At 44.8% G+C, this 26,704-nt stretch overlaps 1 protein-coding gene across 2 annotated transcripts; it reads right to left on the bottom strand.

Moving 5' to 3' along the window:
• Positions 1-5,168: 5,168 nt before the first annotated feature.
• gal3st3 (galactose-3-O-sulfotransferase 3) lies at positions 5,169-22,129 on the bottom strand. Of its 2 annotated transcripts, XM_018751540.2 has the most exons (3): positions 21,792-22,129; positions 7,813-7,904; positions 5,169-7,179 (listed from the first exon to the last, which is right to left on the bottom strand). In XM_018751540.2, exons 2-3 carry the CDS (start codon positions 7,893-7,895, stop codon positions 5,913-5,915), a joined length of 1,350 nt encoding a protein of 449 aa, XP_018607056.1. In that variant the 5' UTR covers positions 7,896-7,904; positions 21,792-22,129; the 3' UTR covers positions 5,169-5,912. The 2 variants fall into 2 exon arrangements, with proteins under 2 accessions (XP_018607056.1, XP_029107349.1); XM_029251516.1 differs by lacking the exon at positions 21,792-22,129 and having other exon boundaries at positions 7,813-8,108.
• Positions 22,130-26,704: the final 4,575 nt, after the last annotated feature.

Raw genomic sequence — 26,704 nt, 5'->3', positions numbered from 1 at the left:
GTTGGATCCAAGCGCGGGAGAGGTCATCCGAAACTGAGGGATGAGGCAAGTTCTCGTTGTGAAGGACGGGTGACGAGTCAGTCGATCAGCGGTCAGAGTGGGAGCAAGGACCCGTAGATGAAGTTAGTGGGCGAGGCAAATGGTCAGAAGCCAGGGATGAGGGAGGAGGGAGGAGGGGGAAGGGGGAACAGGCCACAAGCACAAGGAGGACGGTTGTCTATAAGATTCCACAACAAACATGGCTGAGTGGGATTTTTATGGCCAAGTCTTTTAACTGGAGTCAGGTGCTGCCGGTTAAGGATGGCCGTGACACTAACGAAGAAGTTGGGCACATGGCAGTATTTGCCCCACAGACTGTGAACATAGTAAAAAGTACAAACAAAGATATTTGTGTATGTCGTGCACTGCTTGCAGACCGTGCGCCTTCCACATGTTTGCGTGGCACATTTACTCTATTGACGGTTGCTGTCGGTTCATCCCTTGTTAACTTCTCCGTGCGTCACATTTGATATGTTAACAACATGGTTGTTCGGGTCATTTTGCGGCTTCTTTTGCATCTTTTTACTCAGAAAAAAAACAACAGATTATTGGACGTTTAACCGAAACGTTACAGGCTTGTTTGACTTCCGACACAGTGCAGTATGACAGTCCAGCGGGAAGGCAGAGGTACGCCGGCACCGGACTGCGGACTCCTACAGAGCTGGACTCTCCCTCAGATAGACCGTGGAGTCCGCGGTAAAGCGGAAAGGACGGAGCGGTCCTCCTGGGAGCGGGGAGGGACTGCGTCTTGTTTCCACGGCGCTACGAGCAGAGTGAAAAGGCTCATTTGCACCTGTTCATTTATAACAACATCATGTCATCATTCCAGCGTTTGGAAACAGTCCTTTGACTCCTCTGCCGGGGGACTTGGATTTACCAGGTTAGAAGAGACGCTCGATTATGACAAAGGATTTAAAAGTGCTCAGCTTGTGTGAGCACTGGAAAGAGACATGTGGAATATCCTCCTTGACCCTCCCAACCCCCCTCCATCTCCACATCAGGACTGCTCTTCCTTTTCCATTTTCTGCATCTTTCGCAACTGTTGCCTTATGTATTTATCTGTAAGCACTTGAATATCCACCTCCAGGATGTGCCTACTGATTCCAATGAATTTTTTACATAAATGTGCTGCTGCACTTTCCGTGTTTGGCTTCACATGCAGGCAGAGAGCCTGGAACTCGATCATCCGCCGGAAATGTGTCACGAAACAAGTGACATCGACCGGACCCTACGTGCCATTGCTATTCTCAATCGTTACCGTGCGTCACAAACATTACTGACAACAGACAACACTTGCCAGTCCTCCTCATGAAACAATGGATGAGGGCTGGACGAGACACTACAGCCAAGCGTAGAACGGTTCATAGAGCAGGGGAATCCAGAGCGAATGGAAAGCATGGAATGGAGGGGGTTCGATGTATCTTACAAATAAATATGCTTGGACACGATTTTTTTTAAAAAGTCAAGGCGATAAAAGATGCTGTCAGTAACCCGTGTTCACTGACAGCAGGCGGACAAAGTACCCTACCGTAATGAGGTAACTTGTGGGTAATAAAATCAAACAGAACCAGGTGCTGCTTGCGGAACAGTAATTGATGCTTTTATAGAATGTCTGTACAATATCTTTTACCCAAAATGCATGAAAAAGTCTTGTGAGGCAATAACTTCGAAGCGCTTAGTAGTAAGTGCACTTATTGAAGTTTGTGCGCAAGAGGTGAGGTGCAATTTAAATGGAAGTACCGTGGTTTCCCTCAGGCGTTTCTCTATATGCTCACATGCATCGCATCATCATCATCATCATCAAGGTGACATTTCGGTTTACGTTAGGAAGCTAAGGGCTTGAACTTTGTATCATGCAGCCCTTAACAACTGCAGACATTAGCAAAACAATTTTTTAAAGAAAGCTGTCAGAGTCCTCATTTGTTTGTGTTTGCAAACATCATCAAAACAAGACCGGGTGCAGATACTTACTGCCGAGCACCAAATGAAACGGAGCAATTTGTACCAAATACAGAGAGGAAAATTACAGCTTTTGCTTTTGGAACTACATGGTAACACAGCCTGACATGTCGAACATTAGGATTTTGAACTTTCCTTTTTCTTACGGCTCTTGACTCAAAAGGGCAAACGGGGATATTTTTCATAAAACGGAATCCAACACAAGTAGACGGCCTTTCTAAGGACGTGGCAAAGCTGATCTGGAAAGGCAGTCTGTGTGCCTGCTGTGCACAAGAAAGCAGGTCCCTTAAGAGACAAAAAGAGCTGCGTTACCAGTAGAGTTCAGTTCATGTTACGTGTGTGCAGGACGTGTATTTTACAGCATGCGAAACAGAAAGCCTTCGCAAAAGCTGTGACTGACAAGCTCATTTTCCTTTAAAAAATGTGGCTCGGTATGTGAGGAGACAGAAAAGGTCTTCTAAACACGTGCTGGTTGTGGAAGATTGCACCAACATCCGTTCGAAGGCATTGCGGCACACAACACCATTCGAACACAGCAAGTCCAGTGGGACCCGATATCGAGGGAGACGAAAAAGAATAGAGGGATTCAGAGGGATGAATGAATGAATGAGTCCATTAATGCGAAGGAGGGTCGCGTTACACAGACGGAGACACGCAGACAAACAGAATCTTACACCCCCTACCTCTAACCTAATAATCCAAGATCAATAGTGAACTCTTATCAGTGGTTCTAGTTACCTGCTTATGTGCTTTCAAAGAGTAACCGGGTGAAAACAATGCTGTGAGAGCAGCCAGTTGTCCAGCTGCTTGGCTTGACAAGCGTCCAGTGTGCTTGTGCTTGCTGCCGAGCAGATCGAACGCATCGTTTAGGAAGTTCTTCCCCGCAAAGCGCAGCACGACCTGCTCTGAGGCTCTAGGTTAACTGCGAACGGCAGGAACGCCGGGCGCGACGGCGCTCCTCGTCGTACGATGCAGCGCTTCCCAGCCCCCGCCACGTGCGAGGCGCCCAGCTGATGATCCGTCCAAGATCAGCTGCCAACCGGTCAACGAGAGAAAGTTTCTTTCAGGAAGTCGAACGTTTGCTCTTCCAAGAGGGCAGCAGAAACCAGCTACCCCGTTTTTCCACCGTGACGGAAAATGGGGAAAACACGCAGTGTTCTGGATACAGACGTGGCTGTGGCCGTCCTTCTCTTTTCATGTCGGCATCAAGAAGTGCATTTCTCTCGGCTCGGAGAGCTGACGGGGGCATGGATTTTTGGGAGTTTTCAGCGTGCCGCTCACGAGGTCATTCTGAGCTACCGGCGGCACCAACTCCGGAAGCATTCCGGCACAACGCGTGTAAAACAAGGGCCGAATAAGAGAAACGGCAAAAAGCAACAAGAAAGAGCAGACTTAACAGAAGCGTTCGCTGGGAAATCGTAACACTTGACAGTTGGACTCCTGATGTAATTACCGTCTGCTCTCTGCACCACTGCCTTCCTCGACGGTATGACGTATCCCGTATTTCACGTTGCGTCACTCGTGTCCTCCTTGGGCTCCTGTTGCCGTCACCGTCCCGAACCGAACCTTGTCTCGTGCAATGCTCTCTTGCATCCCGTGAAGGTGTTTGGCTGCATGTGGTACTTCTGTGCGCTGGAAGCAGTTACGCACATACAGGTTACTAAGGCACTCCTTTCTTTACATAACGTGCGATGAAAGAAACGGTTAAACGGCTCACAAAATATTTATTTCTAAATTTATTTTAATTTAGGGAAAAAAGCAAGTTTCTCGCAAATGCATCCAGGCTGGACCAAGCACACACCCAAATAAATAGCTGTCGGCTCAACGATCACTTTCTCCCCAAGAAAACAACAGAAACAACAATGAGCAAAATATCCACTGTATGTAAATGTCAGTTTGTTCGCCATAAATTATGTGCTGAGACTCAAGAACATAAATATAATCAGTGTTGAACTAAGACATCAGTGGATGCATGTGTTACTTTGGAACATTTATTTTATTATCTGCTATTCTTTTTTAACCCCTTATTATAGCAGTATTACATTTCCAAGAAGTACCTCATTAGTGCAGGAAAGCAGACTGGAAACTAAACCGCCAATACTCACTGTAATTAGAAGTGAAGAAATACATTTGAAGAATAAAGCGATAAAGCAAAGAAATTCTGTACAAACGAGTGCCCCACACGGGCACTTCCTGCTCAGACCGTCTGTTTTGCCGACGTTCAGAAATGTTCGGTCGTCCGCAGCGGCAATCCGGAGAGCAGGCGTCGTCGTTCGGACGTCCGGTTACCGCAGATCAATTGATACAAAAAAGCGAACAGCAGAGCGCAGCAGCTCCTTTTCACGGAAATATAAGGGGCGACCGCCCTCCCTCGAGTGTCTCGACAAGGGTAAGAGGGTAGCATTGCACCGGGGAGCCCCGTCAATAATTATGAGATTCATGTATAAATCCACGGGGGGCCTGAAGAGCTGCTGCACATGAATTCCCACAGAGATGAAGCGATACCGTGTTCCACTTTTCCACAAAGGAAACAAGGGTCTCTGAGTCGATGTGTCCCAGCAGCTGCTTTATCCACAGCAGTGCAGTTTCAAGTTGCCCGATCGCACGAAGACGCATCGCAGCTTTCACTCCAAGCAAATTGATGGAAAGAATCCAGAGTTCGCAGAGTCACAGGAAAAAATACAGCATTAAGAGATGTAAAAAACAAATAAGAATAAAAGAACACATACACATGCAATCGTCCTTCTTGTCATCGCATCGAAAATACCAAGTCGGATGCTGGCATTATCTGTCTCTGCTTTTTCATTGCAGTTTCTTATTGCACTCAGTGAGATTAATACAGCTTGACAATAAATGTATTTCTGCGTGAGGTTGTCCGTGCACTTCTTTGTAATCATGTGACAGTACATTTTCAACGAATCCTTCAATAAACATTCATTATGAAAAAAATCATCCTTGTTTTTTTTCTTTCTGAACTGCCTAGAAGATACAAAATGTGAACATTTATTCCTTAAGAGCATATGGTCCATTCAAAAAAGAAAATTTAACCTAAGATTTATATTTTGTAATTAGCTTAATAAATTCTTATAGACTGACATAGAAACATTTTATAACATTCTGTATTATGTCATAATGAATGAAGCACTCAAGAAATTGCAAAAATCCCTCGATTGATCAACTTAAGCTCATTTCACACGTGTGGAAAAGAAAATCTAATCATCGTTGGCACAAGACCTCCACCGATCTCACTTCTAGGTTCTTTTACGCTGCCCGAAGAGCAAGTTCCAGATTTCGAACCTGAACATTTCAGCTGGTCTCTTCAAGTCACTACAGTTTGTAGAGCTCAGGTATTTAGTGAGAGCGAACAACACTTCAGTGATGCCTCTCGGTAAAGTGACACGAGCGGATACAGTACCTCTAAGGAAGGAGTTTCAAAATCGAACGAAGTTCGACGTACTTTCTCCTTCTGATGTGTCGGAGTGTCTTGAGTAAAAATTCGAGCGTGTAACCCCCAAACCCACCCCCCCGGCACTTTGGGGCAGATTTAGGCGGATATGCAAAATCAGGCATACGGCTCTGTGTAACACTGCTGAGTTCATGGGAAAGAGGAGAGAACTGCAGGGAAAGCTGAAAAATGTGCGAGATTAGTTGAAGACACGGCCATTGCTACGATGCAAGTGAGTTAACGGACGTGCCAGAGGCAGTAGGAAGCGGAAGGATGGACGACGCTTCGTACGCTACCCTTAGGTCTTTCCCAGCGGGAGGGGAAAGCTCCAGTGACACCATCTGGGTGAAGTCGTATGGAAAGCTTATGCAGAGTTGCTTGCAGGGTTCTCTCGAGCTCTGGTGATGTACAGCAGGCATGAAGAGCATGAGTGCTTTTGTGGAAGGTCATAGGAGCTGGTTTTGTGGCCCTACATCGCTTTTTTCTGAGCAATTCTGGGACTTTCTCGGGTGTCCGACTGGTATCGCATTAGAGGGGGCGAGTCCCGCAAAGACCTTTGAAATGGGTGAGGCTTGTGGACTGCGCCAGCTCTGTTGTATGGAAGAATGTTCTTGGGATGGCTTTTGCGGTACCGCAGCGTCTGAGACTGCAGAAGAAGTTGCGAGTATTGCACTTCTGGCAGTATGAGCTTGAGGCAGAGATCGTGGGACTTGATCCCGGGCTCCTTGCCAAGGTATGAGGCGTTGAGCGGTAGGTCATAGCCCACAATGTTCACCTTGGAGCTGGGCTGCCAGGGCCGCAGTTCCTTGTTCTTGATCTGGGCCGCAGGTCGGAGCTGGGGTATTCCGCCAAAGCAGCCCCGCAACAGCCTGTCCTGTGCGCTGCGCAGCATTTGCACCTCCTTGGCAACGCAGCTGAGCCCCAGCTCAGTGAGGCGCCGCCACAGGGTGGCATTGAAGTGGTCGTACAGCTTGGTGTCCAGTGCGTTCCAGTTACGGATTTTCACTGGGAGATCCTTGCTGAGGCGACGCTTGGAACTGGGTGCACGCATGTTCAGCTTTATGTACAGCACGTCTTCCAGGTCCCAGGACAGTAGGTGGCGGAGCAGCACCAGGGACTCATCAAAGTACTCAGAAATCATGACCAGAGAGAAGATGCGTTCTATCTCTGCGATGAAAGCTTTCATATATGCTGCATCTGTGGCCAAATGGTCCTTATCCCCGCCCAGGTCATAGGTCAGCGTGTTGTGCGCGTACATGGAGTCCTTGTCGCCGGCACGGTAGTAACGCCAAGGGGAGTTCATGAAGGTCTCCAAGGAGCCATTCGGTACGCGTTTGAAACTGAGACAGTACTGGTTGTAATAGCTGAACAGAGATTCGAACATAGAAGCCGGCTCGCGCAAGATCGTGATGTACACGGTGTCATTGGGCATGACACGCCGTACCTCGGAATAGTTGAAGCGCATATGGTTGGTAATGATTTGAGGCGGCACGGTGTACGGGTGCACAAATCGGGAGCTGAAGGATCGTGGGTAGCAGAACTGGTGGTCGCAGGCAGGGAAAGGCAGGGCAACGGTGACATTGTGGCGTTCAGCGAAACGGAAGAGCAGGTTTTGCACGGTGGTGCTCGCTGTCTTATGGGTCTTCAGGAAAGCGATGCTTGTGTGCTTAGGCCTCGTGCTTTTGGAAGCAGAACTTGCCTGTGTGCTGCAACCCACTTTGAAGGCTTTCATAGTCCTGCATGGAGGAATGCGAGCAAAGCGGAGAGCAAAACGCAGGAAACGAGAGGAAAAGAAAAATACACGTTAAAGCTCTCTGCGGTAACTCGCTATGCTACATTCACAAGCATGAACACGCTGCTAAGTCTGAATGGTTATATTTACATTTGTTCATTTCCAGGGCACTTTTGAGCAAAAAGTGACAATTCACTGGTTAGGCAAGGCTACCCAGGTCAGACAGTGCTATGTTTCTTAAATGTCCAGTACTATAGAACTATTTTACAAGTTTGTTTCTTACCTCATACTTTTACTGAAGGCAACTTGGAGTATTTGACTCATTGAAATGTCGGGGTCTTTTTTACTGGAAAAGTGTTTACTTATTTGACTAAAGACGCTGAACCAACTCTGGTGATGATGATAATGTGTATGAGAATGATGACATCAGCATCATCGTCATTATTATCCATCCATTCAATTTCAATAACTTCTAGTGCTGAGCAGGGTTGTGGTGAACCAGAGCCTATCCCGGAAGCATCGGGCACAAGTCTGCAGGGAGGTACACCCTGGGCGGGATGCCAGATTTATCATAATCATCACCACCACCATCATCATCATCACCATCATCATCATCATCAACATCTCTGACTCTTACCAGATAAACTGGCTTCCATGGTGCAGCAGGAGGCTCACGCTGCTCATCGCTACCAGGATCAGAAAGAGCTTCTTCCGAGACATGTCTGGAGCCTGGAACAGGAGCACAGAGCTGACACCCATGAACAGACATGGCGAGCAGTTACATACAATGTGTTACAGGTGAAATGGACGTGACTAAACTTTCCCAAAAAAAGAATGAGCCCCATACTGTCTATAGTGTCCTGCACTAAGACATGGAGCCACGCCTTTTTCAGTGTGGTCCTGAGTCCAAAGATGTTTCTTAACACCACAGATACAAGCTTTCTGCTGTATTGTCATGTATCGTACGTAACATAATATAGTGCAGTGTATTGTACTGTACACTAAGAAGTGTCACATTACCTTTCTCTAACATTACCTTTTCCACATGTCTCAGGCTTGTAGTAACACAATACTATTATTTCATGTCGCTACAGTTACAAATATACTTATTATGTATTACTATGCTGTGGGGTTACTTTTTTGAGATGGTTTTTCAAGAGACACAGGCATATGATGATGGGTGAAGATGCTGCTCATCTGTCACATTAAGTGCTCACAGTGCCTCCAGATGTATTTGAGCTCTCATCCCACTCTCTGCTGCGGGAAAACTGAGCTTTGTCAAGGGCTCTCAAATGTATTCGACTCCTTGCAGGATTTCCTGCATCTAAATATTGCCCCTTGTATGAACATACAAAAGGCTCTGAATTCACAGGAGCCGGATCGATTAACTTCAGTTTACACTTTGGTCTTCCAGATAAGACCCTTCATCGAGCTTCTGTGTCTAGGATCTCAGTGTGGCATAGAGCCCTGGGAAGAAGGTTTCGCGGTCCTCATCGGGCCCCCGCTTTGCATCACAATCACCGTGAGCTCTTTGACGGGACAAGCAGACCCTTTATAGGCAGGTGATCTCAAGTGCGCAGGTGCAGCGGTGTATGGGCCTCTGGGTTCACCCGATCCGCCGCTACGCTATCTTACAGCGAGATCGACGTGAAGATTGACCTTGCTTTGTTTGGACTTTGTTCTCAGGAGTTTTGAACTGATACAAAATGGAATGGCTTAGGGGATATTTAAGGGATTAAATGTTAATGACAGTGAAATAATGGAAATAATGTGTACAGAGACAAGAAAAGCCGACATAAAGCAGGATAAGTATTGCTTTAAGAAGACCAATAGGCTCTCGATGAATTGGGAATGCAAGAAAGGTTCCCCCAAAGTCGTGTCTCTTACTTATGGTGCGGGGGTTCGCATTTCAAGTGATACAGAACAGAACCTAATTTTAAAACTATTTTTTCCAGATCTGTACTCCACTGTATTACAATTCTCTCTTAAGAGACTCTTGACTCTACAGTGAAACTGAGTCCCAAGAAGTGTATTCAATTGCAGCTCAATATCCTGACATTTTTGGGAGGCCGGAGTGACTCAGCATGAGACTTAATATAAAAATATCGTATATAATAACGTACGATACTTTGTCAAAGTAGCAACTGGTTCCGTGGCACTTCGAAGGGTCGCAGATACACGGTCTCAAAAAGGCAATAAGACGGAGATTAAAGGGTCTTTCGGCTAGAGGTTTCTGTTCCTGCCTTTGACTTTCACGCAAGAAAGGGCACCTTTTTAATTAAAATACCAAGAGTCCTCATCCACAAGAATATGACAGAAGGAGGCTGAAAAATGAAAGCAGCAGTAAAATGATTAGCACAGCGCCCTGTGCCGCCCAGAGCCGCGACGGCTTCAGCACATGGAGCACAGTGAGTGCGGCGAGCATCCGGCGATCCTGGGGGCCTCGGCGACGGGGCGCTCTGTGTGACTCCCCATGTGCTGCTGCGGAGAGAAGCGGAGATAAGTGAAGCGAGAGATTCGGCCTCGTCCTCGTCCTCGTCCTCGTCCTCCCCCGCACTGCTCCTTGCCAATATTCATGTGGGTCTCCGGTAACCGAGCTGGTGCTTAGCTCCTCTTATCTAAGGGAATTCAATCCACCGGTCACTCTTGTTGCACCTTCGTCCAGCTTCATTGAATTAATGGAGAAAAAAACAGCATCCCCTAGGGCCGCACCCACCCCAAACACCCACAGATGTGTAAATAAAAGTCTAGGAAAATGGAAAATATGCAAATATCAAGAAGCTCAATCATATAAATCCTAAGCAAGCAGAGTCAGGTATTTTGAGCCCAGCTAGATGCAGAAAGGAGATGAAAAGCTTAATTCAAATGGTGATATGGAACAGTTTTGGGAGGTAATGTCAGTAAAGCAAAAAAAATACCCACCTAAGGGTAGAAATGTTCAGAAATGCACGTTGAAAAAAGTGCTACCTATTACTGCATATTTTTATGGTGCAAGGCAAAATGGCAAAGTGCTGGCAGCAAAACTGTGATTCAGCATTAGTCATGAGCTCCCCGGTCCTGTTGACAGTTGCCTGCGAACACCTGATATCGCCCAGTTATGGTACCAGTGATGCAAGAACCAGGCTGTGAACGCTGTGCAGTTGGGCATATAAGGAAGAAATGAAGCAGCAGCTCATTGAAATCGAGTAAAAGTAATTTAGCTAAATTGAATATATTATGGGTTAATGTCATTAAAGAGGTATATTTCCTCATCCAAATGACTATTTAGGTCTGTGAAAAATCAGAAAACGCAACTGGGATCTATGGTGGGCGCATGTGTGGCGAATGTTATTCATTGTGGACTTTTTAAAAAAAATTTTCCACAAAAGGTACGTCGACCCTGCCCTCCAGTCAGCGGGAGCCCCTGGCTACAGTTACACATTAAATTAAACAGCCTACCTCTTATTACAAATTACAAATGTCATATACCTACATTGATGCTTTTCTTCCAAGCAACATACAATCATTAACCCATTTATATAGCTGGGCAGCTTTTTTTACTAGTGTAATTTAGGGTACTACAAATGGAGGTGAGATTTGAATCTGTAACCTTTGCTTTCAACGGCAGCATCTCTAAACACTGCACTACCAACTAGCCCTGGTACACTGCCCCAGTATAATAATTAATAATTTATATGATACATAAAGCATTTAGCACGGCACAGTGGCACAGCAAGTAGCACTGCTGCCTCACAGTGTCTGGGTGGTGCGAGAGAACGTGGGTTCGATGTCTGCTTAGTGTGTGGAGTTTGCATGTTCTCCCCATGTCTGTGTGAGTTTCTCCTGGGTGCTCTGGTTTCCTCCCACCGTCCGAACACATGCAGTTCAGGTGAATTTGTGATTCTAAATTTCTCATAGAGTGTGAATAGGTGCATGCATGTGTGACTACCCTGCAATGGATTGGTGTCATGTCCAGGGTGTACCTCAATGCTTCTGGAATAGGCTCAGGAACACCGTGGCCCTGCTCAGGACAAGTGGTTGTTGAAATCGGGTGGATGGATCAAGTATTTAGTGAATTTATGCAGTTTTCCTTTCGGTCAGTCCTCCTATCAGCTTTTTTATCATAAAAGTGGGCCCCAGTCAAATAATTTTCACCACACCAGAGGGAAACTTTTGTTCTTCAACTGGTGTTTAAACAAGGAAACTGGAAAAAGCCCTATCCTAGAAATGAATCCCCACGCTGTTAAAAACAGTTTGTTGTTTCGGTCTTCGGTCAAGACGAGGAGTCACTTTTGTGTCTATTACAGCAAAGCGAGGTTACCTTTACAAAAGTTCATTCATAATTCATGAGTGCAAAATAGCAATTATGTGCTTTTTAGTAGTGTAACATTACAGTGAGAGCCTTTCATACTGAGCAGCACGTGCAAGTGCTAACCTTGGACTGTTATCCCTCGAAGGCCATTCTTTGACTATATTTGAGGACGATAACACAAGAGAGTTTTCGGTGTTTCACTCTGTACTGATTGCCTGTTGACTTTTCCGCTGCGAACCCAGGCTCTGTCCCTCTCCGTTGATAAAGGGCTCCAAGTGGCACTGAAGGTCAAAAGTTTATTGTTCCAAGGTCACTTGGCAGCCGGTGCACCACGGCAAGCTCTTCAACTCACTGTTGTTCCACACATAACAAAGGCCACTCCGAGAAGCCTAATTAAAAGCTAAATGCCTCAACTGTGTATTAATCTGACAAAGATCATGAAGATGGAACTTTGTAAAGCAAGAGTCATTTATTACAACTAGAGAAGCATTACAATCATCCACAGTGCGGTATAAGCATAGTATGTAGAGTACGTATGTAACGTAGTTCCAGTAAATACTGTGGGAAGGTAATTTCAAAATTAAATCTGTGGCACAAGTCCTCTATTTGCACAACTGCATTTACGCTATGTGAACAGTTCTGGATTGAGTTCACTGAACTTCCTCCACTGATACGCTTGTGTTTTTATGACTGTGTGTCGAATTCAACTGATTCAGGTATCACTCTCGTGGTTTTGTTAGGAAATGAGGGACTGAAGTGGTTTAACATCACCTTTTCCGCATGTCTTTGGCTTGTGAACACAGGGAGAACATACAAAGTCTGCACACCCTGAGTCAAAGTCAAACTCACACCCAAAGGAGCAGCTCGAGAGCTTTGAGGAAGCGGCTTTAGCCACCGCACCACTTTGTGTAACAACTAAGTTCAAACTTATTTTAAAAAGAACATTTGCCATTAAAAACCTGCCTTCACGAACAATTGTAAATCCAGCCACACATAGTAATAAAGACCTTGTATCTTTATAAAAATTACTAACTCTACTTTTTCAGTTATTGAGGATTAGAAAAAAGGACCAGACAAAAATAAACAAATGAAATGAAGAAAAAAGCACCATAAATGCTATTCTATACTCTTATAAAGCAGGTTGCCCCTGCATGACCCTCAAAGAAGGGATTTCTTTTGCTTCTCTCAATTTCCATCTTAGCTGAGTAGTTACAAATCATTTATTTGGCTTTGCTTGTGGACAACTATATTCCCCAAGAACTAAATGTCACAGAAACAATCCGCCACCTTAATCCTCCATTGCTCCCTTTTGTATTCCATCCAGCATAACAATGACAAATCCCATATATGAAATTTGATCCATTTCACAATTTTACTGTCTGTCTGTCCATGCAACCAACCAACCATCCATCCATCCATCCATCCATCCATCCATAAATGGAGAACAGAAAATTCTGGAACCACCCTGTGTGCTCACCAAGAATAGACAACATATTTATTACGCTTGCATTAGGTGTTTCCAAACACTAACCCTATTGTTACTGCAGTGCAATCGCCATCACCTTCATCATTTCAACACTTTCTATCAACAGTGCACTTGTTTTATCAAAACACATAAAAGAAGAATTTTATAACCCACTGAAAACTCTGCTGCACAGAGGCAATTCTTAATCAACTGTAAAAAATGTAAGACATTGTTAATTGACAAGATATGCAGTGCCAGTCCAGGTTTATCTGAATGTGGATTTGCTCTTTGTTTATAAATAACTCAAAAAAGAATCCACTTGTCTGGAGTAATGGAGGTACTGAACAGTGACAACATATAAGTACGTATTGTGGTTTGAAAATATGCTCAGGTACTTAATATGTTCTACTGTGATGTAAAAGTTAAGACATCCAGAAAGTGGATGCTGTTTGTTTAACACAATGGAATCTCATTTGTATATCATGTAAATGCTTTGACTAAGTCGTGCTTCCTTCAGTTTACATTTACATTTATTCATTTAGGAGATGCTTTTGTCCAAAGCGACGTACATCTCAGCAAAAGTACAATTTATGCATTACATTTAGAGAAAGAGACATGGCTGCAGACATGTAAGTCTCAAGTAAACCTAGTTTGTTCCCTACCACTTGCTGCACCGAGGTTCATCGTTCAAGTAGGTGCATAAGACACAGAATAGACAAATCCTGATGCCCGCCTACCATTTTTTTTTAATATTATAAGATGCACAAGCAAGCAAATACAATGCCGGAGTAGTGGCTGAATAAAGGCTATATCTGGGGATGCTCATGAAGTTACGGTGCATGAACATTTGCACCGTACGTGAGCTGGAGAGATCTTGGGCGAAGTGGGTCGGAAAAGGTGAGTTTTCAGACCCTTCTTGAAAACAGACAGAGTTTCCGCAGTTCTGAGTGACAGGGGAAGGTCGTTCCACCACAAAGGAGCCAGAACCGAGAACCTGCGTGCTTTACTTTTCGTGCGAGGTACCACCAAGCGAGCAGAAGTAGACGAGCGAAGGGGCCTGGCTGGGGTGTAGCGGTTGATCAAGTCCTGTAAATAGCTAGGAGCAATTCTATTGATGCATTTGTAGACAATAACCAGGGTCCTGAATTTGATTCGGGCAGCTATAGGAAGCCAGTACAGAGAAATGAGAAGAGGAGATACATGGGAACACTTTGGCAAATCAAACACAACTCGTGCAGCAGCATTTTGTAGAAGCTGCAGAGGTTTGATGGCAGTAGCGGGAAGGCCAGACAGGAGAGAGCTGCAGTATCCAGAAGGGATGTCACCATGTCCTGGACAAGTAGTTGGGCGGAGTCAGTAGTGAGGTAGGGACGGATCCTACGAATATTATGCAGGATGTATCTGCAGGACCGGGTTGTGGTTTCAGTGTGCTGAGAGAAAGACAGATTTGAGTCAATCATTACTCCCAGACTCTTAGCCAAGGAGGTAGGCAAAATGAGTGAGTTGTCCAGTTTGATCGATAGCTCGTGACAGGAGGACAGGCCAGCTGGGAGGTGAAGAATCTCTGTTTTGGAGAGGTTGAGTTGGAGGTGGTGATCACCCATCCATGCAGAGATGTCCGACAGGCAGGCAGCAATGCGTACGGAGATGTCTGACGCTCCAGGTGGAAACGAGAGGAAGAGCTGGGTATCATCTGTATAGCAGTGGTATTTGAATCCATGGAAGGCAATGACCGGATTTCACACCATTCTGTCTCACCTGGATAATAAAAACTGCTATGCAAGGCTATTGTTTGTAGACTATAGCTCAGCATTTACCACTGTCATACCAACCAAGCTGATCCAGAAACTACTAGGACTGGGACTGAGTGCCGCATTGTGCAGTTGGATCCTGGATTTCCTCACCAACAGACCCCAGCGTGTGCAGATTGCCAGCAATACCTCCTCCCCACTGATCCTCAACACTGGCACTCCACAGGGAAGTGTCCTGAACCCGGTGCTATACTTCCTGTTCACACATGACTGTGTGGCCAGTCACAGCTCCAGCACCATCATAAAGTTTGCTGACGATACCACCGCTGTGGGTCTGATCACCAACAACGATGAAACGGCCTACAGAGAGGAGGTGAGGCTCCTGGCAGAATGCTGCCAGGACAACCACCTGTCTCTAAATGTCAGTAAAATTAAGGAGCTGGTGATTGACTTCAGGAAACAGGATACGGTTCAGGCACCTATCTACGTAGGAGGGGACATGGTAGAGAGAGTCAACAGCTTCAGATTCCTAGGGGTCACCCTCACTGCCAAACTCACATGGACTGAGCACACAGAATCGACCATCAAAAAGGCCCATCAACGCCTCCACTTCCTCAGGCATCTGAAGAAAGCCAGGATGTACACTACAGTGCTCACCACTTTCTACAGGTGTGCTGTGGAGTCCGTCCTCACAGGGTGTATTACATCCTGGGGTGGCAGCTGCTCCGTACAGGACAAGAAAGCCCTGCAGAGGGTGGTCAAAACGGCTCAGGAAATCATCATCATCAGCGTGCCGCAGCTACCAGCAGTCGAGGACACCTACACCACACGCTGCCTCAGAAAGACGATGCGCATCATGAGAGATCATAGTCATCCTGCACGGGCACTTTTCTCCTCCCTGCCATCTGCAAAACGGCTTAGGTCTATTTGAACCCGCACAGCTAGGTACAGGAACAGCTTTTACTCCACTGCTGTAAGACTGTACAACACTAACCAATGTGCCACCTTTAGTAACTAGAGTTGGACTGAGAGTTGTTCTGCTCCACCCAAGCACATTGGTAAATTACACTGCCACTTTAAGTATTCTCATTCTCTCCTTCTGAGTTCTCTGACTGTTACCATTACTGTTACTGCTGTTACCATTATTTATTGTTATTGCTGTCATTGACACTGTTTTGTTTGTCATTGTTTTGCTTGTGCAGTATTTCTATTGTACTTGCCCATAGTCTGTGGAGAAGCATTCAGGAAGATTTTCATGATACATCTACATGGTACTTGTATCTATGACAATATACTTGAAACTTGAAACTTAAACTTAAATTGTTACATTGGCTCCCGGTCGCATTTAGAGTTGATTATAAAATCCTTCTTTTGACCTATAAGGCAGTACATAGCATTGCTTCTGCTTACCTTTGTGAGATTATTGATTCTTATATCCTAGGACGATATCTTCGTTTATTAGATGCAGGCTACCTTAAAGTACTTGTGATCGATAAGACCTCAGTAGGAGGTCGCGCCTTTAGTTATAGAGCACGTAAACTGTGGAATACTTTGCCAGTTACTGTCAGAAATGCCCCGTCTGTTTCTGTTTTCAAATCCAGACTAAAGACTTACATGTTCACTCAGGCATTCCACCTCGAAATGTAGTTCTACTTGCCTTGGTTGTTTTTACCACCTTTATACAAACGCATATTAAATTGACTTAAGTTACAAATTACTAATTCTGTTCTTTCTTTTTGTCGCGCGCTGTCTCGCTACATAAGACTTGAGGAGGCCAGCCGGTGGCGACAGACGAATCCCATGTTGACTGAAGATGATGACCAAGTACCATGATGAACGAGATGTTCCACAGTGAACTGGGGATTCAGGCTACCATATAGCAACAATGTCATTATTATTTGTTAACTGGCTTAGAATTGTTACTTTATCTAAAATGCCCAGGAGGGGTGGGCAACCACTGGCCCTTAGACCCTCAGAGGTTTTTTTGTCACTCAACTTTCAGTTGGGACTTTGTGTTCCTTTCCTCTGTGGTCAGTAGGCATACTTACAACTCTATAAAAGTACTATATTGTCTTAGTCATTAGTCAACTGTCTTCTTTGTTTCTTATTTGATGTATTTGGTTTTATTGCCTTATGCCTGTGTTAAAGCGCTCTGTGTCACTGCGTGAGAAGAGCGCTCTGTGAAAATAAATTGAATTGAATTGAATTGGATGGAAAAATGTTGATGGGGAAACAAAATGCAAAGAAAGTTTTTGTTGACCGTTGCCGTTCCGATGTCACTTTTGCATCAGACGCAAGGTAAGTTTTGAAAATGTTGCCATGCCTTATGATGACTTATGTATAAGCTTGCAAACAAAAGGGGCTCTCCCATCGACCGGTGTTGTCATGAAATGTTTCTCCATGTCTGAGTGTTTTGTGCGGCTCTCCTGCAGCTGATCAGTTCCAGAAAAGGAAAAATAATTTCTTTCACTGTATAAAAAGGATGAGTCCCATCACATGGGCAGTGTCTCATGCCTTAGATTCCACGACTGCAGGGTTTTCCAGAAAGGTAGATACTCAGCAGTGAAAATGCACGATTTACTAGCAGTGAGTCCACTACCCGTATATAACTAGTGAGCAGGGTGAGTCAGGTCCTACAACCCAGAAAGATCTGCATTTGTTTCGTCATGGTAACCTGACAAAGTGTCACCATCTAATGCATCTTGGTCAAGCCCCACCGCCATTCTACAGAGCTTACAAGAAGTTCTGCGTGTATGGAATGTTGTAGAACATTGTTCCACAGACCCATATGACGCACTCCATGTATCAGGTCACTTGCTGTGAGGACAACATTTGCTGACACCTTGTCACAACTTTCTGCAAAGGGATATGGCAGGTTCATCCTTTTTTTTCCCTCCCATATCTTCAGCCCCAAGCGGAAGTACAGTATGAGAATGAGAATATAACATGCACACAAGTGTCCTCTTCTGAGCACATTTTTTGACCAAACACTGCCTGAACACCTGACAAGAGCTGTCCTTCCCTGATCTTTTAAGCCTCTATGTATTTGCAGAGAAGAGAGCTCGAGTTACACTGACACTTAGCACATCCTAATGACAATAACACTTTGACGCACTCTACTCAACTGGCATTGTTGTAGCTTGGGTGGTAAACTCCCAACTGAATGTAGTCACTTTTGGAATGAAAAGCGGCAGCAATCTCCAAAAATATGTTAAAGATGCCGTGTGGAAATTGTAGTAAACGACAAATATGAATTGCGCCAAATGAATGATGGTGAGGGACCCCCAAGGTTACACATCAACAAACGGGACTGCAGTTTGTTTTCAGTTATGTTGCTGTTCCATGTGATGTTGATGATGATGATGATGATATTACTGTACCCACTACTGGCTATTACTGTAAAAGTTATTAAATGTACATTACTGTTGTTTTGTGTTTTTCAGGATTACAGTAAAACTGGATTAGTCAAAACCACCTTTGTGATGCATCACATAGCAACATAACACAACATAATCCTGCTTTCTCCTGCTCTCGGTGTTGAATTGAAAAGAGATTCACAGAAATATGAAAAAGGTTTCCACTGTATTATTGAAGTTAAAGACAGTGATTTTTGTGGGAATATCTCTTTACCATTGTACTATCTCTCAATGCCCACATGTATACCATTTTATTAGACCTGTAACATTACTTATTAATAGGTACACTGACTTCCTTTGAATGAGGAATGTGCATTAAAACATGACATGATGAAACAAAAATGTCAGGGTTAAAATTATTTTTGTAATTGCACAATGGTTTTTCACAAAGCCGTAACAGAAAAAACAGAAATGTGTGCAAGAAATTGGGCACCTCGCTGTGCTTTTTCTCTCTTTCTCCTCAAAGTGATTCCCAACTTTTACCCTTAGCTTGATGAATTGATTAAAAAAAATCATGTTTCGCCATAGCTACTGCAGCTAACTATATATTTGTTTTAATTTATCGCACCCTCTACAACCAGCTTTGCAAATTCCCACAGTGGGCTTTTTTTACGTTTAAACCCCTGTCCTGGCATGCTGTCAGCTGTGGCTCTGGCAACAGAGATGTTCAGTAAGGAGTAATGGATGTAGCGTGCCAGTGAGGATCTCCAAGACCTCATAATCAGATTTTCACAAATCATGCAGTGGTCTAAGCTGCACTGATGAAGTGGCTGTTTTCCAAAGATCTGTACAGTCAAAAAGCCCTTGCAAACAGTGGATCATACTGCTCTCTTGCTGCTCACGATGTAACGAAGAATACGCAGACTCTCGGAGAAGTTTGCCTCTGTCTCTTATGTGAATGCGTGTAAGAAAATAAGCACGTAACCAGTTAGTAAGTGAACGAAATAAGCAATTTTTACACCACTTTTATGCTATATCTTTTTTTTAATCCATTCATTTCTAAAGTTTTGAAGAGTGTCATTGAATGTTTTTAAACTTTCCATATATTTACATGAAGCTTTTATATTTTGGAGCTTTTCACATTTTTGCACCCAGGATATGGTTAAAGATGGCTATTGAACTTAATTAAGACTATGTCAACATTACAAAACACTTTTTATGATTTTTTTCCTCCATCCAGAATAAGGAGGATTAAAAATGAAAGAGACCAGATCATCACAAGCGTCCTATAATTCTGCCGATAAACCAAGTGAAAAATACAACATATAGAGAGACCACTGACAGCAGATGTGTCAAAAACATAAAGCATAAATGTATGTGCAGAACAATATCAAATAACTCCAAATTCCAGTGAAAATGGTTTTCGATTCACATTTACAATTTCACTTCAGACAATTTGTCCGGAGTGCAGCTGTCCATGAAATGGTTAAGCATAGACTTTCTGCATGTGCGGAATTCATTTCCTTAGCGTACACAACATGCAACAAAAATTAATGTTTGCCCTCACAGACACTTATAATCCTGGTGATAAGAATATTCTCAAAACATACACATTTTATGTTTAGTGCATATGTGTTTTCAGAAGTACAGAACCTAACATATGAAAAATAATTTTTACAGCTATATCCATTAATCGCATTATAAGACTACTGTACACACACAAACTGGGATTGTGTTCTACAAAAATGCTGAACTGAAAGTGCCATTTAACTACAACACTGACAGTGTATTTCTCATGATGCAGCACATATGATTATATGATGACTGAAAATGTAATAATAAAACAATAGACAGTACAGGGGGGCACAGTGGCGCAGCAGGTTTGGCTGGAGCCTGCTCTGTGCTGGGTCTGGGGTTCGAGTCCTGCTTGGGGTGCCTTGCGGCGGACTGGCGTCCCGTCCTGGGTGCGTCTCCTCCCCCTTCAGCCTTGTGCCACGTTGCCAGGCTAGGCTCCGGTTCGCCACGATCCCACTTGGGACAAGCGGTTTCAGACTGCGTGTGTGTGTGTGTGTGTGTCTGTGTGAGTGTGTGTGTGTGTAGACAGTACAGGTATAACTGAGAGCAGCACTTCTTCGAAATAAATGCTGTCGGGGGGGAACAAGGGTTTTACTCCTGGGGGTAAGCGACCGAACGAGGCACGTACACATTCCAAAGAAAATTTCAAATCATTTACTCAGATGCAGCCTGGTTTCACAGAGCAGCTGGTTGATTAACATTCGCTCAGCGCAGTAAATAAGCTGGAAGATCATTGCATAAACCACAGATATGCCTTCAACCCACTGAAGGACATCAAAAAATTAAACAAGGTACAAATAAAACAAATCACATACACTGTGCAGGAACACGGTACTTTAGTGGGTATGGAAAAGGATTTTGCTGAGCTACAGACATGACCATGAGCACCAAGCTATTGGTGATGGACTAACGGCTCTATCTGAGGGACAACATGTTGAGGGACACTTCATGAGGCTCTTTGGGTGTAAATGCTCCAAATTATTATCCCCCCCCCCAACCCCCACATCTGTGACACTGGCAGATTCTCCAGTGGATCCCAAACACATCTTACCAAAGCAAGAAGGCAGAAGACAACTTTACCGCAAAAGGTCTCCGAAGTGTCCACTGAGACACATTCGTGTGTCCTTCTACCTGCTCTGATGTTCGGCGATGTTTAGTGAAATATTTAAGAAGTTGTCTCTGCAAAAGTAGGACAAAGGAATAAAAAGAGGTGTACATTATCATTTTGTCAAGTTTATACCTGTCCGCGGGCTCCCACCTTGTAGCCGGGGGCTCAGCCCGCCCGAGGCTCCTCATACACCCGGTTCGCACCCGGTTCGCACCCGGTTCGCACCCGGTTCCTGCCCCGTTCGGGACAGCGCTGCTCGCTACGGTCTTCCGTGGACTCGCCGTTCCGAACCTTTCGTTTTTTATCTACCGCCCCATTACCCCCCCACACGCCTTTCTCCGCTCTCGGGAAGGTGGCAGTAAATATTTAATGCGGGACGTTTCTCCGTGGCCTCGCGCTCTGTGTTCGCGCCAATGGAGCGAGAGGAGCCGACGCGCTCGCCGGTGACTTTCACTGAAAGGACCGCGCGCGCACGCACGAACGCACGCACGCACGCACGCACACACACGGCTCCCTTATTGTTATCCATGTAATAAAATACAGTGATCATGTATAAACAGTTCGACTGAGGAAGCACCCCATCATGAGTACTGCACCTGTACCACAGTACTAGTGGAGCGTGAGGTAATTTTCGCCGTGAAAATCATCATCATCATCATCTTCATCATGTGTCTCGCCGCCCGGCCGGGGCCTGATGATGATGATGATGGAACGAGATTGATTCCTCCGTGCAGCGAGCGGGCTGTGCTGACTGAAGCCGGGCTCTACACACTCGAACGCGCTGCAGTGAGTGAGTGACAGGAGAAACACACTCACACACACGCACACACACACACACACACACACACACTGACTGTGAGTGTCTGACAGTGAGAGTAAATTGTGCCGAAGACGATGACAGCAGCAGGCAGCAGCACGTGAGGTGCGGGGAGCGCGCAAAACCACGGAGGGGGTAAACGCGACCTTCATTTTATTTTTCGCTGGAGTCTGTAAGAGCAGAAGGCAGCCCCCCTCAGACACACACACACACACACACACACACACACACAATAGCAGCATTATATTCCTACCTTTGTCACCGTTGCCAGACAGCAGTGTCGCTGCGTCGGGACGCAGCGCGACGGCGGCGGTTTGCAGCGCTTCCCGGCCGGCGCGCGCGCGTGTCTCTCCAGCTGCTCGCTCGCGCTTCTTCTTTCGCGGACCCCGCCACTGAGTGAGAGCGACACTAAGGGATGCGGCCGCAGGGAGACGCGCGCATCGCAGCCGGTCGTTTCCCGTCCGTCCGGCGTCAGTCCCTCCCTCCGTCCGTCCGTCCGTCCGTCCGTCCGCTGTCACAGCCGACCGCTCGGAGCTGTCATTTCTTCAGGACCCGCGCGTCCTGCTCTTTTCCCGTCGTCGGTCCGCTTTCACACATCAACCACCCCCCGCCTCCAACCCGCCCCGTGCAGAGAGAGACGCTCGCGCGCGCGCGCACACACACACACGCACACGCACACGCACAGACGCACACACACACACTGGACAGCGATGCCCAGCGATCCCGTACCGCGTCTGTTGTTACGCAAGCGCTCGCTGTCGCTCCGCGGACCGCATTAGAGGCCGAAGCGTCTCCGGCGCGACCGAGTGAGAGGAGACCCGCTCGCGGCGGAAGACAAAGGCGCGAGTTCCGTTTGCCGGTTTCGCTCCATCTGTGCGTCGAATCGCCGCGCGACTCCGCCGAAGGGCCGCGGGCACGTTGCGCTGCCGCGAATGTGTGTGTGTTCGTACCGGCCCGAGGGTAACGCGCGCGCACACACACACAGAGGCCTGTGTACGTACATACGCTTAGACTATAATATACGCGTACAAATTGTGCCTCACTCACGTGTGGAAAACAGGTTTTGGCAGCAAGAAGGAACATTCAATCATTCTGGACATGCAAATAGAAGAATCATTCGTTGTAACGTACTGTGTGACTGTGAGCAGCCAACGTTTCAAAACGCACTTAAAAAAAACACTCGTCGTTTCACATGCAAAAATACACGAAAGAAGTGTGTTTGCTCCGTGGTGGAAAAGGGAGAATTAATATTCTTTGCATTTTGATAACATTATTTATTGATAACGCGAACGAGGGCAGCGCTGGAATGAGAACATCATCATCATCATCATATTATCATGTGTCTAGCAGACAAGTAACAAACCGGCAACAACAAGCTCTTCACGTTTTTTATTTACTTTCTTTTCTGGAAAAAGTCGTAAATTTGTTTTAAATTGCAGTTCATTTGCGCAGGAGCCACTTTCACTGATAATTCAATTTACTACGGTAAAGATGTCCATGATTCACAGAATTAGATAAAATCTGAATGTTATCGAATGGTTCATTTTATTTTTAATCAAAATAATCCTGAAGATTTTAATGGGTTGTCTTTGTCTATAAAGAGCATTATTTATCAGCAGTATTCTTTCCATTCGGAGCACTTTTTTGCTATAATAAAAATACATCACTAAAAATCCTTAGACATTGAAAAGGGCAAAATCTCTGTTGTGTGAAACATCAACAAGTTTCAATCTGGATTGCATTTCCAGAACACATGTTCTTTTTTAGTAGTAATTTATGTACATATATATATATACTTGTGTAACTTAATAGTAATGATATTTAAAAACTATGAATAGTGGAATTTAAGAATCGGCAACAGAATTTCACCTTGAACCGGTTTCACCCCGTAAATCAAGGTGTCTGTGAAAAACCAGTCTGACCACAAATTATGAAAGTACAAGTAAACTGATCTAAGGCTTTCTACATGAATTGTGCTGCAGCAGAAGAAGCAGATATCTATTGGGACTGGCTCTTCCAATGTAAGAAGAAGAAAAAGATGCTGCCAGCTCTACATTTCTAGGTGAGAGAATAAGGAATAAAAAACATACTTTCTTTAGTATTACCAGGCATAAATTCCCAGTGACAAACTGAGCCAATATTTTTGTATTCAGACCTCTTGTCCAGATTGGAGTAAATGAAAGAAATCCGTTTATGTCCATCATTATACAACTGGTCTCCCATCATATGCTGGTGGCACGCAAGTGTCATCTGTTTAAATCTATTCAGGATCCGATGCTTCAATGGGGGCTTTCCAGGAATTAACCACGTGTCATTCCAAATAAGAAATATGACAAGCAAGAAAATGTCTTGGTCAAATGTACAGTTGTGTGCTCTCAACTGCTGTGTGTTGCAGTAGTCAAACAATAGTCTTCATCTGAATTTTTGAAGTGGAACTAAATTATAATGATCAAGAAATAACATAACACCAAAGAGTGACCACATGAGCCACACACTCAGTAATATACCACACACACACACACACACACATTTTCCGAACCGCTTGTCCCATACGGGGTCGCGGGGAACCGGAGCCTACCCGGCAACTCAGGGCGTAAGGCCGGAGGGGACACACCCAGGACGGGACGCCAGTCCGTCGCAAGGCACCCCAAGCGGGACTCGAACCCCAGACTCACCGGAAAGCAGGACCGTGGTCCAACCCACTGCACCACCGCACCCCCCTACCAGTAATATACCAGTGTTTATGAATTTTATTAAAGACAAGGAATTCATCAATTACACACAAGTCACTTGTTTTCGTCAAGAAGCCGCACTATGCCTCAAATTTAATCAGGTAGTTCAAGCGAGACAATTATTTGGTTGCTGATACAGGAAACATATGGAAATACATTAGACTGCTTTCCAATGAACAAAGCAATTGTTTATCAAAATATATATTTTTTTAAATTTCAGTCTTTGCTCATGTAAAGATTGGACTTAGAAATTATACACAGGTGAGGATGACAATGATGTATATTTTTAATTAGTCGACACTTATCGTCTTACACGGCTTACTATATATTAATTGCGAGTGTACTTCTTACTGACAAAGTTTAGCGCAAGTGACATGTTTACATGTACGATGATGAACGCAAGCATGGTGTGTTACGCAAGCCTAACCTGGGTGTGTCAGATGTAACTTAACAATATTCAGTGTCCGATCTCATTTTTCCAACCCGTTGAGGGTTACGTTGGTCAGTGGTAGGCTGACATCCTGCTCTTAACTTTTACCTCTGTTTGCTCTATCATGCCAACATGATACAGCCCGTCATCAGAGGGCAAAAATAGTCGAGTGCAAGTGACTTATCCTCAAACCTCTGTAGGAAATGCAACTCCTCAAATATTACACTCCCTACTCCTCACTACACACTTCCTGCAACACACAGACAAGGCAACGAGGTTGTGTTGAAAGCGTAAGCTACTTGTGCTTTTCTACGACCTTAGATGAATATTTCTTGTTTGTATGTGGGGCACTGAAGAGCGGAAAACAGCCAACGTCTCCAGCTCTACAGAATTAGTATTAGTGCATATTAGTATTGCAGTTATTAGATTTCAAGCGACTCTGGTACATTAATCGTCCCTCTCTAGGTTGGACTTGAATAATTCATTTGCTTGCCGGCGAAAAGCAGCCTGGTGATCAACAGCTCTGCTTCTGCTGAGAGCTGCACCCCATTCCTTCCATCAAGCTCCATATAGTGCTAAACTTGAGTTGCAATCTCAGCCTCCAGAGGCCTTTGTGTGGCGTTCTGTGCCGCCTGGATTAAATGTCTCAGCTCTTTGTGTGCAGCCGCTTATTAAACAGGGCAGGTTTGTGTCCCTGGCCAGGGAGTGCAGGGACTGGGGGCACAGTGGGCTGTCACTCACGTTCCAGGCTATCCGGTGGGTCAGCCATAGGGTCTGTGTGAAGTGGATAAAATGTCTTGAGTGGGATATGGTTTCAAGGATGTTGTTAGCATGATGATCTTTTCTCAAAAAACTTCGACAGACTCCTTCCGTCCCTTATTATCCCCATAATGACAATGCCTTTATCTACCGCTGTAAAACTTAATACGCTACGTTTACGTGGTATGCAAAAGGGTTTTTTTGCATACCGATTTTGAACCCGCTCTTTGAAGGGTACTAAAGATGTATAAATATTCTCAGCGGAATAATATATTGTATAGTAATGCAAAATATACAGAACATATTTTACTGTCAAAAGTTTGTTGGCCTGAAAATACTCTGTTTTGCGTAATCTGTAGAAATGAGGGTCAAAGTGAGGTTATCAATGAATGAACCTTTTTTACATTTTGATTTTTATCAACTGCTTATCCTGTGCAGGGCTGCAGTGGTCCAGAACCCCTCACTCAAGCATGGCATGTAAGGGTTAGGGTACAAATATTCCACTTTGGATATGTTAACATGACTACGAAAGCTCTTGACGTATCTAAACTAGTAAGAAATTTTACTAAAGGTATGAAAAGTAACCAGTGCAATGCAAAATTTAAATATTCAGCATAAATGTGAGATTATTAAATTGTGCTCAGCCATTTTAACAGTCACAAGATATGGCACAGTTATGGGTAGAGCAGCATTATTTAATTTTTTTTGTTTTTCATGTTCTCATTTTACACCACTAATACACACACATTTTCTGAACCGCTTGTCCCATTCGGGGTCGCGGGGAGCCAGAGCCTAACCCGGTAACACAGGGCGTAAGGCCGGAGGGGGAGGGGACACACCCAGGACAAGGCACCCCAAGCGGGACTCGAACCCCAGACCCACCGGAGAGCAGGACCCGCTCCAACCCACCGCGCCCCCCTACACCACTAATAATGGATTATAAATGAATATGTGTGTTCGGAACTTAAAGATGGGAATACTAAGATAAAAACTGGGTAATAAGTCATATATAAATGTTTAGCAAAGAATGGTTGCTCAAATGAGACAACGAATGGATGTGCTAAGTTCCTAGCAGTGTGAAATATTTGAAGGCGAACAGAACACATTCCCATACACAGCGCTGGACACATCTTACACCCTCAGGACCCGTGAAATATCGGCGCAGTATTTACAGTGATATCCAGCTTTCCACAATCACTCATTTGTAATGTAAATCCTGTCTGTTTGCAAAGTGACCTTTCATTG

This window comes from Scleropages formosus, chromosome 4, assembly GCF_900964775.1.
Source record: "Scleropages formosus chromosome 4, fSclFor1.1, whole genome shotgun sequence".
NCBI classification, from domain to species: domain Eukaryota; kingdom Metazoa; phylum Chordata; class Actinopteri; order Osteoglossiformes; family Osteoglossidae; genus Scleropages; species Scleropages formosus.
This window is presented reverse-complemented; position numbering and strand designations above follow the sequence as displayed.

Bases quoted from the DNA above. Each gene is read 5' to 3' on its own strand.
- gal3st3 (XM_029251516.1), bottom strand. From the start codon at position 7,934: ATGGGTGTCAGCTCTGTGCTCCTGTTCCAGGCTCCAGACATGTCTCGG. The intron at 7,180-7,812 runs GTAAGAGTCAGA...TCCTCCATGCAG, and splicing joins CATGGAAGCCAGTTTATCTG to GACTATGAAAGCCTTCAAAG.